General features: G+C 37.4%; 1 protein-coding gene across 4 annotated transcripts in view; it reads left to right on the forward strand.

The window, feature by feature from the left end:
• APP (amyloid beta (A4) precursor protein) overlaps positions 1–17,078 on the forward strand; it is a 269,005-nt gene that overhangs the window by 209,012 nt on the left and 42,915 nt on the right. For all 4 annotated transcript variants that reach the window (XM_012640140.1, XM_012640141.1, XM_012640142.1 and 1 more), the window contains 2 exons: positions 820–948; positions 1,790–1,889. In XM_012640140.1, coding sequence (XP_012495594.1) covers positions 820–948; positions 1,790–1,889 — 229 coding nt within the window. The remainder of the gene's footprint in view (positions 1–819; positions 949–1,789; positions 1,890–17,078) is intronic.

The raw sequence follows: 17,078 nt of genomic DNA on the forward strand, positions 1-17,078 counted from the left end.
AATGGCTCAGAAAGGACTTAATTAAATTTCAAAGTAAAGTAGAATGTGTACAGCAATGGAATTGCTGAAGACAAAAGAGCCTTTGTTCTTTTTTTTTTTAAATTAGGATGAATGTTTTCATGTAAAACTGAAAATGAAATGAAACCAATTACCAAAAAATAGAAGCACTTAAGAAGAAACATAATTGTTGCTGAAAGAGAATCCAATGGCTCAGAAAGGACTTAATTAAATTTCAAAGTAAAATAAATACAGTTTAGCAATGGCCTTTCTCCTAGAAAAATAAAATGCCTCTTAGAGCTTATCACTTATTTCTTGGCCTACAAATTAATAGTGGTTAAATTGCCTATTATTTTTCTCATTTCAATTATTGTACTATTATATATTACCGATGGTGGGATTATTTGTACAGTATTACTTCTGGTTTTCAGACTGTGTGTATAGAAATGTAGTCTCATATATGCCCCTGTACATTTGGGTGGGAGAAGAGAAGGACCTAACTTAAATCTGACAGATCCAAAATCTGTTTTCCTTCTGTAGCAGATGCTCCTGTTTAAAAAGAAAGTGTTAGTTAAGGTGAACATTCATCATATATGTTGAAAATGCACAGTGCTCTTGTAGAAATGAAGTATCCCATCTAAATAATTACTCATGAAGAAAGAAGTGGGAGAAATGTTTAGAAGGGAGAATGGCAAAAGATGACCCGTGATGCTTTCACGTCACAGGATGAATGAGTGGGACTTCTGGACGCAACACCAATAGAATAAGCAATATTTTGCACAAATCTGAAAACATTTTTTTTTTCATTTTCTCCCCCCACAGCCTCGTCATGTGTTCAACATGCTGAAGAAGTATGTCCGTGCAGAACAGAAAGACAGACAGCACACCCTGAAGCATTTTGAGCATGTGCGCATGGTGGATCCCAAGAAAGCGGCCCAGATCCGGTCCCAGGTAAGCGCTGAATGTCATACCCATCTGCAACTTTCACAAGCCAGTGTTCTTGCTCCTTGGGTTGGTGACAGGATTCCAGGCATTTCAAGAGCACCTACGAGTGTTGTGTCCTCAGTGGCAAGAGCTCCTAATTCCCTGATAAATTCTAAAGGTCGCTCTGAAAACAGTATGTGCTTTGGCATTTCCTGAATGTCTACGGCTATTGATTCGTAAGGAACCATTTAAAACTCTTGACAACAAAAATGCAGAAAAGGAAAGTTATGTGAACTAAAACCTTTAAAATTGATTCAACTAAATTATGGCAGGCAATCATAAACTTCATTGCTACCACAATGTTTGGATTTAATGTGAGCCTAAATGAAGCGCTGTAATAGTATGTGTTATACTCCCCTGTTCCCAAAGGTCCAAAACCGGGACCTACTACAGGAAATTGAAAGTTTTGTATTTCCTTGAATGGCAGAATTTTAAAAAATAATATATTTAGCATGAAATATCCAGTCAAATTGAAATATGTCCTTTTCTGTTGGAAAATTTGCAAAGAAGTATATGTAGTACATCAGCACTATTCAGGGAGCCTTGGTATTAGGAAAGTTGGCAGAGGTGGTCTTTCTAATTGGCTGCTGTAAGCGTACACACTAGAGTGGTCAGTTTAAAGATAAGTCTTAAAGCTGAGCTCAGAAGTTAAAGAACAAAAAAATAGGAGAACAAGAAAAATAAGGTTGCCCTATGAGATAAACGTCCCAGCAGTGTTTGTCACTTACATTGGAAATGGCGCGTAGTAAGAAAAATAACTGCTCCAACCCGGGCATTGTTTACCTGGAGTTGTCATCCTTTGGTGCAGGTTATGACACATCTCCGTGTGATTTATGAGCGCATGAATCAGTCTCTCTCCCTGCTCTACAACGTGCCTGCAGTGGCCGAGGAGATTCAGGATGAAGTTGGTAAGCAAGCTGTTCTTTTGATGTCGTGCATTTCAATATATCCCCCATCCCGCCCCTGAGGAAAATCGGGGAAGTGAGTTATCTGTATCAGGGATGTGGAAGTTAAAAGAGCAGATTACCTTTTGCTGTGAAACTCTTGGAGAATAGCACTAGCTCTCTCCCCTTAGCAATTGCATCAGGTTCTTACCTCTTCATACTTACAGGACTAGAGGAGTGTAACCTGACTTGTGGTTTATTTGTGTAATAATGAGCCACTTGTTCCTGAATTACACTTGGTAGCAATTTTTTCCTAATTTATCCAGTCTTCAGTGTATTGCTTTTTGATGCTTTCGTACTTAATTAAGAGGAAAGAAACTCTTTTTTCATCTCCTAAGTCGCACGACAGCACCATTTTACAAATGAAAAAGCTCAAACTTAGAATTCAAGTGACTCACTTGCCCATGTCACGTGCATCCTAGGTAGCACAACCAAAACACATAGCCGTGACTTCTGACTTTGAGGTTATTGTTATATTAAGACACCACTCTCTTTGATGCAAAATGGTTCTCTGAACCACATTGTTGTTTAAACTTGAAAGGTAGTGGGCTATTAATCATTGAAATACTTACACTCTCACAAGAACTTGGAAAAATAATACAGAGGGGTCCCATGCATCCGTCACCCAGTTCCCACAAGGGGAGACATCTCACATATCTGTAGTACATTATCAAGACCAGGAAATTGACACTTTGTGTCCACTGTCTTTTATGTCCCTAGGTTTCCTAGCAACATATTTAATATTTCATATGAGTTAATTTCTCCCATTTCTGTTTTTCTTACAAAAGGGAGTAAAGTATTACATGATTCTACGTAAATCTACAAAATGCCCACGTTTGTCTAACTTTACCTTGCAATGGTACATAGATGACGATTACGATGGTGCATATTTCAACATAAAGCAAATGTAGGTGCACTGGAGATTCAGCGCATATCAGCAAATAAGCTGTATGTATCTGGCATATCCTTCTCCATGAAGAATCCTGCCATTTGTTAATTGCATTGGAACCAGATACAGGTTATCATCTGAAATCAGAGCACCCAGGATGTTGTAGGTGGATGCCCTCATTACAGCAGTTCCCACTTGGAAGTGCCTGAAACACCGCTCAAGAGAGCAGCTGACTCGCTTTTTCCATTTCATGCTAGTGCTATTCTGCTCTTTCTTTTCTGACTTAATACTGCCTTGTAAATGTTTGTATTACTATCAAGTATTTGGCATGTGTCAGGTGATGATGGTCTATTTAGTACTGCATATTAATGGATAAAATCAACTGTACTTCCAGCTACTTGCAAAAGAAACTTCATAATGTGTTGTCCAAGCTTTTGTTCAGAAGAGTGGACTCAATGTTGAGCAAGAGCTTATGAAGATGGTGGAGTTTTGGTCTACTCCAGGGACTGAAAACATACACTTCCAGTTAATTTTTCACTCTATTTAAAGTTTCTTTAGGAAATGAATAAACTTTTTAGATGCATTTGGAGGATAGAAATCAGTAAGAAACTTCTGAAATACTGTTTATTAAATAAGTATAAGAAAGTTCTCCAAATAGTTGTAAAAGAGACAAAACCAGATAATTTATGACATTAATAATGAACTGAAGCTAAAATCTTCTAGGTAATACAGTTTTACCTCATAGCTGTCTTAAGCCTAGTTTCATATGTGACTTTAGTGGAGCTGGTGTAGGTAATGCCACACTCTAGGGAAATAAGCCATTACAAAGGTCTAGAAAGTTTATGACCAATATTCCACTCTCACCCAGTAATTATGGTTGACTCTTTCTAATTAAATTATTAGAACTTTTTATTCAGCAATATGCTACTGAAAACAACCACTAATGAGTCACACTTCCACAGAACAGATGGTGATTCAGATATCGTGAGTGTTGCAGAATGCCCAAGAATAGGGTAACACTTCAAATTTATAAACTTCAAATCTCAGTGACGAGGAGGATATTTAGATAATTAGAATCATGGATTTTTTTTTTTCTTTAAAAAAAAAGGAAACTAAAAAATCTCAGCCATTAGTTTGGATTAAGAACATGTTATTTTAAAAATACGTATTTTTGTCATTCTAAACATACTACATACCAAATTCTGAAAGATAATCTTTTTAAAAATCTTTCATTTGGAATCCTAGGTGTTTCCATTTTTAAATGGCTGTTTCCTATAGAAAGAGAAACTCGCAGTAATAAACTTCAATTAATTAGACTTGTGCACCATTTGCACTCCTAATACCAAAGCAACAGAAAGGGCTTGCTGGGGAAAATGTCAGATTTTCTGGGTTGAGCTTAGTTGTCTTCTATAGTCATTTTCCATTTAAGGGAACACTTTAGAATAACTCACTTTCCAGTAGGAATATAGATGGAACAAGATTGGCCATGGGTGCCAATTGCTTAAGCTGCGTGATATGGCAGGTTCCTTATAGTATTCTCTTTATTTTTGTATGTGTTTGGGATTTTCCATAATAAAAATTGTTTTGGGCTTACTGTCTAAATAGGATCTTCATAGATTTCTTCCAGTTTATGTCTTTCTTGCACTCTATTAGTCTCTGATTAACTGCTTTGTCATTTGTCTGATTCACATTTATCTGCCATTTCTGTGCATAATCAGACTTTACATTTGGAGTCAGTTCTGTGCCAATAAGGATACAAAAATTCTGAGCTGCTGGCAAAATGACAAGATTTGAAAGTACCTACAAATGCATGCATTTTGTATAAAAGTGTATGCTTATAAATACAGGCAATTAGGATATGTTTAATGCAGTCAGATATCTGGAGAGAGATACAATAGTTTAATTAATAATGATAGCAAGTGCTTTCTGGAAAGTATCTTTAGTGACAGGTAAGTTCGCTTCCATGAATTATGCTCCAATTAGAATTTGCTATTACGGGTGAAAATGAGGAAGAAGCAGCCCAGCTAGAAAGAAGGAATGCCATGGGTGAAGGTGCAAATTGGCATCAGATATGTTAAAAACAACGAATTGTGCCTAGAGACTGGAGTTCATAATGCCAGTGAGTTTTGGCTGTGGCCCTGTTTTTTTCTTTTGTGCTTCTCCGAGACATCCTGTCTGTTTATGTTACTTTCCTACTAACTCCAGTGAACCCCAAATCCCTAGTTCTGGCAGCACCCCATCCACTGAATCCCCATGCCACATTCCAGACTATTGGAACCTCCAATCACTGTGTATGACAGAGAACTCATTGTGTCCCTCTGGAAGTTTACTTGTTTTATACTCTTAATTACAGGTTCTCTTGGTTGGCCTAAACTGATCCGTGACACCTTCCTCTCCCTCACCCATGATTTCTTATCAATCTCAAGTTCTATGTATTCTTCCTCCTACGTCCCTGTGGAATCCCTGTTCTGCACATCTACGACGTTAGCTCAGATCCTGTCCTCTCATCATGTTTCACCAGACTCCCAGCTACTCACCCTACCTCATGTCTCACAGTGGTCCCCTCCCACCCAAATCCCTCCTCTTCAGGACTGCTTGGGTTCCCTGCTAAAATACAAACAACAGCTGCCTGTGGTTCTTCCTTGCTTGAAAAGTTGCATCCTTCAACATGCAACTGAAATGTCCATGCTCTTATACACCCTTACTAATTTGCATAGGGAGTGAGAGAGAAGAGCTAGCATTTGAGTGACAGCCACATATCCAGCTAATATGGCTGTCACTCAGTGATAATGTCAAGGGCCCAAGTTCTTTATCAAAGTTTACCCTTGAGGCACAGGACCACCGGCAGATGGTTTAGGGTAAGAGTGGGGACTAACATTTATTCTACATCCCACTCGTGGAGCCAAGCCCTCTGGCATTGGGTGTGTCCACTGGAAGTGAGGCTTTCTTGTATGTCACACAGATGAAACATATGAGCTAGTTATGACACTAGAGAATTCAGTGATAGTATTCCCGATATACAAGTGAAGAAACTGAACCTTAGAGAGGTCACTAACTCTCCCAGCCCAGACAGCAAGGTAATAAAAGTGGGAGATTGAAGCAAGGTCCACCAAAGTCCAACATCCGTGTTCTCTCTGCTACCTGTCCTCCTCTCTCAGGTAGAATGTTCCTCTCCTTAACCTCAGTGTCTAAAGCACTGAGTATCCACCTCTAATACCACACTCCAATTCATATTAAATTATTTGGCTATATCTCCACCAGCCCTTCATTCTGGGAGCTCTTCCAGACAGTGTCTTGGTCATCTTTTCCTCCTCAGGATCCAGCAGGGAGCCTGGTACTTTGTAGGGATAGACGTACAGTTGAAGCAAATCCCTGGGATACAAGGTGGATGCTTCTTGACTTAGACTGATCAGGTAGGCTCCTCCATAACCCTAAAGACCCACCGCCCTAAGCTCCTTCCTTGGTACCTTAACACAAGTGTTGCACAAAACAAATTTCTTTCCTAGGCCACAGCATTCTGTAAAGCTGTAGTTGATCAAGCCAACCAAATGAATGCAGTTGACAAAGTTATCAAAGGACAGTTCTTAATAAAATTTTACAACATGGTCTTATTAATATATTGGACCATGACCCTCTCTTTGGTAATCTGCCCAATTCACATACCTTGACATTTGATTTAATTATGTTGTCCTGTTTGACTGTCTGTCAACCATAGTCTGAGGCTATTTATTTCACCAATAAGTATGAATTTTCAAAAATGCCTGATGAGTTGTTTTAGAAAAGGTTTACCTCGTATTATTTTACACTAATTTTTTTCAGTTCAGTTTGAATTATTCTGTGCAAGTTCCCGGGCACAGTCGCTCATTACTTAGTATTTTTCTTTCCAAAAAAAAAAAAGTTATTTCCATGCAAATTATGAAGCTTTCTTGCAAAGAATGATTTAAGGCATTGTTTGTAGAGGTAAAAAAAAAAAATCCCTGAATCTATTTTAAATAGCTATGTAGGACATTATTTTTTTCATTCAACAAATGATAGAATCATTATTTTAATGAAAATATGGCTCCTCGTTAATGTCCACATTCTGCTTTAATCATTGTTTAAGCAAAATGTTAAAAAAGGCCGAATTCCTTCATCCCTTCGACCTTTGCTTTGTCAAATCATTATTTTAAAATGATTGGTTTTTTTGCCCTTTGTAATCTTCCTTAAATCTGTGCTAAAAGGATTCTTTTCTACTCTTTCTCTTGGCACTGAGGTTATTTATCAAAGTGCTTCATTTTGCAGCTACCTCAACGTTAAAGATGTGGTAGCTCTCAATTCAGAGAGGGCTGTTCTATGGAATGCTATAATGACCAATTTATGAGAAAGGCAATAGGAAGGAAGAGGGGAAGGAAGACATAATTGTTTCATACCCTGCTTTTTTTTTCTTCTAGCATTCAAAATTAATAAAAACATGAATTATTATAAACCAGATGTGGGAAAGATCTCTGGCTGAATAAATCCATAGTGAATTGGGATAGGATGGAAAGATATGGCGGGGAATCCAGATTCTTGCAATAATGAAAGTGCTTATTTTTTATTATAATTTTATTTTTTATTATAATTTTACTGTGGCCTGTTGATAAAATACTCTTCAGGAAAAACGCAGCATGCTTATTTGAAAGACAATGTTTCCATTCTTTGTTTCTAATAAACCTATTGACTGGGACGTTTAATGAGTCCAGAGTAGACTAGGTTTAAAATAGAATATTTACAGCACTTCCCAGTCCAACAAAATAGAACATTTGGTACTATTGAGAATTTTAAGTGTCCTTATGTGTAATTGTTAGTCAAAGAAGAGCATAAAGGAGAAGAAAATCAACAAATTCAATAAAGTAAGATAGAGCTATCAACTTAGTCTGTTCTTGTTATTTGTTTTTCATAAGAAATGACTTTTAAACGTGTAGATTTTATGTTTTACAGCTGACTTAAGTATTTGGAAGTAAGAACATTTATTCATATCATAAACAACCAAAGGCATATTCCCCCATTGATTTTATAATAGTCTCAGAGCCTCTTGGTCATATTTTCCCTAGTTTCGTTAACTGAGTAACAGGCATAACATATATTTAGCTGCCTATCTCTTAATGTATATCTCTAACCCCCCACCCCCACCCTAGCAAGGCAATTACTCTTCCAAAATAAAAGCAATAATTTATAAATGAAAATGCATTGTCAAATGAATGCACCTACATATAAAGCATGTTTTAAACTTCAAGATGGGAAAATACAGTATACTATTACGATAGCATCCCAGTTTTCTGACGGTTGGGCTGCCATGTTGAAAGGGATCCAAACAGCAAGGTATAGATGTGTGACTACCAGTGTAGTTTGTACCTCAGGTCCCCAACTGGTCTCTTAGGAGGTTACCAGCCTTAAGTGTTGAACTCCCCCATGGTGGCTAGGGGAGTGCTTTGTATTCATTTAGCTCTCTCTATCTTTTTTGCATGTGATACTATGTAAATTCTCTTTTCCTTGCTTTAGAGTTTAATTATGGAATCTAAAAGGTAGCATATGTATCACTTGGTTGATCTGCAGAAGCGGTTGATAAGGACCTTTAAAGTAATACATCAGTTTTCCTGAATAATTTGCTAGTTTACCTTTTCGCCATTCCTATATCTTCTTTTGTGTTTTTACTCCACAATTTTAGAGGAAAAGCCAATCCTTTGAGCTACATTAAAAAGAATATACTTTCTAGGAAGAATGAATGTCAAAAAGTTTTTCTCTAAAAAAAAAAAGGCACTACCTCTACCATTCTGAAAGACAAATTATTGACATTAATATATATAATTCAGTGCAGTGTATTGATCTTGTTTATTGTGCTCCAATGGACGCTGGCTGGCAGTCATTAGATGAATTAAACATAAACCACAGGGTCCTTTTCATGCCATTGCAGTAGTTCACTATGGGCAGTTTGTTCAGTCCAAATAAACAAATTAGTGATATCTGTTAAAATTTTTTGCTCATTTTTTAATTGAGTTGTTTGCCTTTTTATTGTTGAGTTGTAAGAGTTCTTTATATATTTGAGATACTAGATTTTTATGAAATATATATGATTGGCAGATATTTTACCCATTCTGTGGGTTGTCTTTTCACTTTCTTGAGAGTATCCTTTTGATACGCAAAATTTTTTAATTTTGAAGTCCAATTTATCAATTTTTTTGTTTTGTTGCAGTTGCTTTGGTATTATATCTAAGAAACCATTGCCCAATCCAAGGTCACAATAATGATTTAAACCTATGTTTCCTTCTAAGAGTTTTATAGTTTTAGCTCTTACAGTTTGTTTGATTCATTTTGAGTTTTATAGTTTTAGCTCTTACAGATGATTGATTCATTTTGAGTTAATTTTTATATATGATGTGAGGTAAGGGTTCAACTTCATTCTTTTTCATGTGAATATCCAGTATCCCAGCACCATTTGTTGAAAAAGACTATTCTCCCCCCCATTGAATGGTCTGCGTATCCTTGTCCAAAACCAGTTGTCTATAGATAATATGGGTTGATTTCTTGACTCTCAACTCTATTCCTTTGACTTACATACCTCTTACTGCAGTACCACACTATTTTGATACTGTAGATATGTAGTAAGTTTTGAAATCAGCAAGTGTTGAGTTCTCCACCTTTGTTCTTTTTCAAGATTGCTTTGACTATTACAGGTGCCTTGCATTACCATATGAATTTTAAGATCTCTGTTCTCCCATTTCTGCAAAAAGAAAAAAAAAAAAGTAGGGATTGCATTGGATCTGTAGATCAATTTTGGGAGTATTGCTATTGTAATTTTTGAAATGAGGCTTAAACAACACTGTAACTACTGGCACAGATACCCACTATGAGACGGTTGCACCTGGAGCCCCATTAAGGAAAGTTAATATTTAGAAGTAGCAAGAGAATTGATTCAGCACACTGTCATCTTTCGCTCTAAATTTTGGTGAGATTCCACAGAATTTACTTGTGAGCTTTTCCTTAAACCTGTGATGACTGTGACATGCCAATAGTTTTTGTCTGTTTTTATGCCATCCTGTTATGTATATGTGTGTACGGGCACCTCAACCAAGTGGATGAAGCCCGAGGCAGGGTCACCCACACCAAGCTCTGCTGATCCCCATGACGATCCAATGCAGTCGTAAAGTTATTTTCTCAACTCCCCAGCTCATATGTATGGCCCCGTTATTTGAAACAAAATCTAAAAAGAAATCTCAACTAAAATGATTGGGGAGTGAAGTCAGACCACAGTGGTGGCTGCAGGACTACTTCCTGGCATGGAACACTAGAGCAGATGTGTCCTCGTTTTTTGTAGAGTCTTGGGAACAACCATTGGTTTCAGGCTGGAACAAGGGCTGGTTATTCTGTTTTTCACAAGCAGCTGCCTTCAAGGTTCATTTTTTTAAAAAAAGGAGAAAAAAATCAATGATGTTTGCCACCCTGAATATGGAGATGAATCCAAATTGAGATTAATTTTGAAATATGTTTCCATAAACACTAACTGGGAATGAGATGAATTTGTTTGCATGTGAGACTGAGCTTGGAAGGAATGTTAATTTGCCTCTTGCCGTTCAAATCAGAAACACATTTTGCAGTGTATTCTCTGTTCCATTATTCTTTGTTAACAGTTCCCCTGTCGTATATACATACTACGGGCTGCTTTAGAAAGTAAATCATAAAAGGTGAAATATAATATCTCATCAAAAAGAGTGGATCAGTCTACTAACCTCTCCCAAATTATGAGACATGTTTCCAGAGGAATGTTGACTTGGCATGCATCAAAACACTACTCATCAGGAGTATTTTAGACTTGGGGCATGAAACAGGTGGTCAGAGGGCCAAGGCCAGGGTATTACTTAATTTTAACTCCTGTCGACAGATTCATCAACCTCAGACAGTGGATTTAAAATTACCTGTCTAATGTGTTTATCTTTTTATAATTATTATTCATTTATATGTATTCATTAAAGCATGAGTTAAATCTTATTTCTTTGAAACAGCACCTGGAAACTACATGTTTTGTCTTGTACATGTCTCTGTATCTTTGCTTTTGGTTTGGGTCGCTGAGTCTAACCATATCCAGGTGTGGTTCTACGTCTTCAGCATCCTCTGTGACAATGAACTTGATGTAGCTGCTTGTTAAGCCAGTGGAGACCAGAGACACACTCATCTTAGAGAAGGAAAGAGGTGCAGCTACAGGTTTCAAGCCTCTCAGGACAGCCTGGCCTTGGCAAACTGCTCATTTCTTCTCTTTCAGAGGTTGCAATAGTGAAATGACATGCTGAGGCTATAGCGAGTTCCTTTTGAAGTTTTGCCAAGTTATGAAGGAACTTCCTGGGGCATAAACAGTGGAGAGCTGAGAAGTGGAAAAGGGAGTATGTCATATTAATATGGTGATTTTTATTTTCATTGCATGTTCTTTATTTAGGAAACTCTGGAAGCAAACCACGTTTCACATTCTAAAGAATGTGGGGATTTTTTTGAGAGACAGATTATTATTTGAAATTTTAAATTAATTGCTCTTTTTCAAAAACCTACCTTTATTTCATTAATGATTGCTGAGCCCTGAAAGAATTAAAATAGGTTTACTCTCAAATGATAGTCAATATATCTGATAGAACAGGAAGTTGCTACCATATCCTTTTTGATGTGGCATACACTATAAAAGAAGTGTCATGTGTCTAGCTGTACTTGAAAGTATTAATCACTCATAATGTGATCTTTCTTCATTACAGTAAATCTTTTTTCTTTTCTAATGATGATAACTAAATAACATGTGTTTCTTGCTATTTATAAGTTTGCAATGATGCCAATAAACAGTTATCTAAAATTTTTATATATGAAACTTTAATTGCTAATATGGATAATTTTTGATTAGTCATAATTTTCTAATATCAAGTAGCTTTTGTCGAATAAAAAGAAAACTAACTTTATCATTGCCACTGAGATATCACTAGGTATACAATTTTTTTTTTCTCAGTCATCACTCTAATTTATAAGGGAGTCCTAGAGAGTTTCAAATATGTGTATATGGTACTTGCTTCAGCATATACATTAAAATTGGAATGATAAAGAGAAGATTAGCATGTCCCCGTGCAAGGATGACATGCAAATTCATGAAGCGTTCTATACCTTTGATTCCACTTACAGGAAGTAACTAGAATAGTAAATTCATAGACACTGAAAGTAGGATGCTGGGTGCCGGGGGCTGGGGGCAAGAGGGAACGTGGAGTTCGTGCCTGATGGGTACAGCGTTTGAGTTTGGGAAGATAACAAAGTTCAGTTGGGGGGATGGATGGTGGTGATGATTGCACAGCAGTATGAATGTACTTAATGCCACTGAACTTTACACTTAAAATGGTTCAAATAGTAAGGTTTGTGTTATATCTATTTTACCACCACAAAAAATACATGCGTATGTATATTTATATTATTTGCCATTTTGAATAGCAAGGAGATTTAAGAATTAAACAAGGGCATAGGATCTTCAATAAATATTTATTAAATGCCTTCCATATCCCAGATTCTGTGCTTGGCGCCAGATACGCCACAGGGATAGGTCACAGTCTTTCTTACTCAAATAACTTAGAATGGTTTAGAATTTTCCAGGGGAGATTGGATAAACAGAGTTGAGAAGGAGGCTGCTCTCACCAGGGCTGTTGGTGATGGCCGCATCTCGTAGCATTAGGTAGTCTTGTTTCACAGCCATTCTTACTCCTGCCGGCACTCACTGAAGGTTATCGGTGAAGGAAGGAACCTTAAGTTTGAACTGGTTCAGTCACATCATTTCATAGGCTCAAAGGAACTATGTTATATGCCCAAGGTCAGGCATCTGGTGAATAAGACTAAAGACTGAATCTATTACAGTGTTTCCGTATCCAGTGGTATTTACTTACTGTTGCTGCCAAGTTAAACAAAATTGGGTTTGTGGAGCTATTTATCCAGCTTCAGCATCTTTTCACTGTAAGTGTCATAGGTAGAAAAAAAGTCCCTATTTTAGCATTTATGACTCAGTAATAAGGTGTTTTCCGAGCCCAAAGACTCAACATCCTTGAATATGTAAGTCAGTCAGTGTTAAGGTATTTAAGAGGACATAAATACCAGCTACATTGTGCATTTTTCAGGATTGTTATGTTATATTGGTATTCTCTATTTGCTTAGAAGTCATATGCCAGTATGTGAAACATGCCAGCAAATATACCGTCTTTCATGTGATTTTTGCAGTTAGATTTTTCTGTGCAGGACAAGCAGAAGTTCTCTGAGATCATAAGGTTATGCTCTGCAGGCGGGTCTGAAGGGATCTTTGCAAGGGATCAGGCAATACAGGGTTTAGCTCTGTGAATGTTAATGACTGGAGCTCCCGTTAGCAGATGGCATGTTAGTGACGTGTCGCTGCCAGCTGCTAAGTCATACTCATCACGAGGTCGTCTCCCAGACCAGAAGATTTTGTGTATATTTTTTCTGAGTTTATATTGTTACTCTGTTTTCTTCTTGATCGCAGACTTTGCCTTTTTTCCCCATAAATTTCACTTGGTCCTCAAAATACCCAAGGACAGACAAAGCAGATAGTTATTCCCTGTATTCTCTTTCATGAATCTGACTTCCCAGGCAATTTAATCTGATGTCCACAACCCTGGATGCATTTTTTTATGTTTCCATCTGCCTACAATGCCTGTTCCCAATCTTGGCCTATTGAGATCCTGTTCATCTTTCAAAACCCCAATTCTTATGTTACTTCCCCTTTAAATCTTTGATGAACACAAACTATCAGTCCTCTGTTCCTATAGTTCGTGTATTACATGTGTCTAGTATTGCTTTGATGTGTACATGTCACCTACTAATTATAAGTAAGTTTTTTGAGAGTATGTATCAAATCTCATGTGCATTTGTGTCTTGAAACAAATTTTTAGTTTATAGAGTAAGTATTTGCAAATTCCTATGCCCCAGGAATATTTCAGAGCAATGGTTCTCAAAGTGTGATCCTTGACCAGCAGCCTCAGCACCTCCTGGGAACTCATTAGACGTAGAAATGCACATCCTCCGGTCCCATCCTGAATCAGCAGAGCTAGGGGTGGGGCTCAGCAATCTGTCTTAACCAGCTGACCAGGTGACTCCGACACATGCTAAACTTCGAGAATTACTGATTTAGAAAATAATCAACTTACGAAAGGGTTAATAAATAGGTGGGGATTCACTCCAGCACCCCAGTAAGGCAGTTAGATTTATCTATGCTATTATCTTCTAAATTGACATGATACCAGCTATATGCCACAAAAACATTTAAGCTGAAAACTCAAATGAATTGATATATTTGATTACTTCATAAAATGCAACAGCTCCAATTCACAAGAATGAAGTATACATACACATATGGCGAGTAGTCATAGATAAAAAGATGCACAACTTCTCATGATTAAATAATATATATCAAAACATAATCTTTTTAAAAATTATCAAATTGGTAATTTTTTAAAATATGTCATACCGTGTCATGACAAGGATAGGTGAAAAGGAACTTTCACAAACTATTGTTCAGTATATGAATGAAACATTTTAGACTATTTGGCTCTACCTAATAAATTCAAATGTGTAGTCTTTTCTAGGTTAGCACCATATTACTACAGATACACACCAGCACACCTGTGGACAGCGGCACTTCTGCTTGTCCCTTGATGTCCCTGGGGGTTTTTTTGTTTTTATTTATTTTTTCTTTGAGACAAAGTCTCACTCTGTTGTCCAGGCTAGAGTGCAGTGGTATTATTATTAATATCCTGAAAACATTTAAATTTCGGTAGCTGGCTCCAAGCAATCTCAGTATTTTAAAAAAAATTTTTTTTGCTGAAGAATTTCTAAAACTCATTTGACTGACATCACTCAGTTGCTCACTGCAAACTCAAATTCCTGTGCTCAAGTGGTCCTCCTGCCTGGGCCTCCAGTGTACCTGAGACTACAGGTGCACACTGCCACGCCCAGCTAATTTTTCTTTTTTCTTTTTTGTAGAGATGAGGTTTCACTCTTCTTGCCCAGGCTTGTTCTCGAACTACTGGCCTCAAACGATCCTCCCACCTCAGCCTCCCAAAATGCTAGGATTATAAGCATGAGCCACTGTGCCCAGCCTATATTTTTAATATTTTTTTAAGAAACATTATTACCTTTAAAATAACTATAAAGAGAGGACAAATGGTATGCAACAGACTCAGTCTCCCCTTTAGTTTCTCTCTCTCTCTCCCCCCGCCCTCACTTGGGGGGTTGACATCCTTAAGATTATAGAGAAATTGCAAAATATAATGTTGGCTGGAAATGCTAAATTTCAAGGAACTTGGGTGGAAATGGTTGAAGTCATTAACATAAATGATCAATGAAAGTATTAGTCTGTGTTTTCTTCTTCCAAAATTTTATACTCTATTACAGCTTTAGAGCTGTCAATTTACAAATAAGTCTCATAAGAAGAAAGGAGATACTTCCTAATATGCTATCGCTGTCCTCTCCTCCTATTTATTAGGGTAATTAATGTCAGTCGAAACAAGTTTTTAAATTTTTTCAGCAATTTTTTTTTTAAATACTGAGAACACTTGGAGCAAAGTAAGCAAATTTAAGTGTTTTGAGGATGTTAACAATAACAAGAATAGCCCCTCAATTTTCTGCTAAGAATCAAACCAGTTTCCAAACTGCTGTGACCAATGTTAGTTATCATGAGGAAAACTGAAGAAAATAAAGTGTTTCAAGAAAAGGAGGAAGGGGTGGTGGCTGGGGGAAGGATCTTTGTAATCCAGTAGATGGGCCCTGCCAGAATGTATTTGGAGTTGATGGGCTAAGTGTCTGCTTCATTTTTCTTACCTTCCTTTTGGCAGAAAACCGGTATTTTGACACTTGAGTGCCTTCTTTTCCATCTTAAGGGAGAAGCCTTCTTATACTTGAAGTATGAGGTAGCGCCTGTAGGTATAGGATGAAAAATAAAGGGAGACTATTTGTGGATTGCTAAATCACAGTCATAAAGGGGAAAAGTCCTACTTAGCCTGTCTTTTGATTAGCCTGGCATCCATGTGTAAGTCAAATATTGTATGCAAACGTAACAGAGGTCTTGCTTTCTAGATCTCTTTGATAAGAGATGAAGAGCTGGCTTCCTGCCCACGCTCAGTATGGACATGCCTCCATTCTGCTGCCAATAGCTTACCAGGGGAACATGAAAATGGAATTATACCCTCTCAGTTTTCAGATTTCAGGATCCCAGGTGATGAAGTGGCTTGACCAAAATCAGAAACTGAATGTGCTAAAAATTGTCAAGGCCCAACGAGTTCCTCATGTCTTGCCAAAAAGCCCTTCAGAAATCGAAGCAGGTCTTTAAATTCCTGGGGTGTGGAAAAAAATGCTTTTTCTTTAAACAAAAATAGACACAATTGAGCAGAATTGGAGCCCTCGGTGGAAGCCTTGAGTCGGGTGTTCACAGTAATGTAAGGCTTTGTTAATCTGGGCTTGAGGGCCTCAGAACCCTCTCGTGGGGAAGGCTAGTGTCGAGTTTGAGCTTTCTTTACTGCCCTGCATGAGTTCTGTACTCTTGTGCCATCAACTAGTAGAGAAGAGTATCTGGTATTTGTTGGTGTCGTTGCTTTGGTCGCTGTAAATTCTTGGATGTGAAAGACTCAAATTGTTATCCTGGATGTTAGTGTTTCTTAAGTGTCCCTGAGACCAAGTGAGGCATATGGACCCCACCTCAGACTACAGAGATCTGCATTTTTCTTATCTCTTAAACATTGATTCTTAAACATTGAACAATGATTCTTAAACATTCAGAAGTACTAAAACTTACGCTTATACACAACAACAAAAATGTAAGGATTGTTAGACACTTAGATTATTTTTATATTTGTTTTGAACATAAAAGAATGGCAGGTATTGTCATTGAAAGTTAATGTATCCTGGTAAATTGGCATGTGAATTTCTAGCAGTGTTCATTTCCAAAGTGGTCAGTGTATAAAATGTTACCATGAAGCAGTATTAACCTCAAGAAGTTCAAATGCATGAAGAGTTTGTTTAGGTGAGACAGCATTCATGGCTGTTTTACTTATGCAAGTTAAGGCTTCTTACTATGAAAAGGGATTGGCATAAACTGCTTATTAACTTCGATTAACTGTATCTAAAGGGAAGCATAGGGAAAGCTGCAGTCACAAAATGCCACCTTTCGTAACTTCTCCCCATTTGCTGTTTGACTTGCTCTGTTAGAAATTGTGAAACAGCTGGGCGCGGTG

Source organism: Propithecus coquereli, unplaced genomic scaffold (assembly GCF_000956105.1).
Source record: "Propithecus coquereli isolate 6110/MARCELLA unplaced genomic scaffold, Pcoq_1.0 Scaffold149, whole genome shotgun sequence".
Taxonomy (NCBI): domain Eukaryota; kingdom Metazoa; phylum Chordata; class Mammalia; order Primates; family Indriidae; genus Propithecus; species Propithecus coquereli.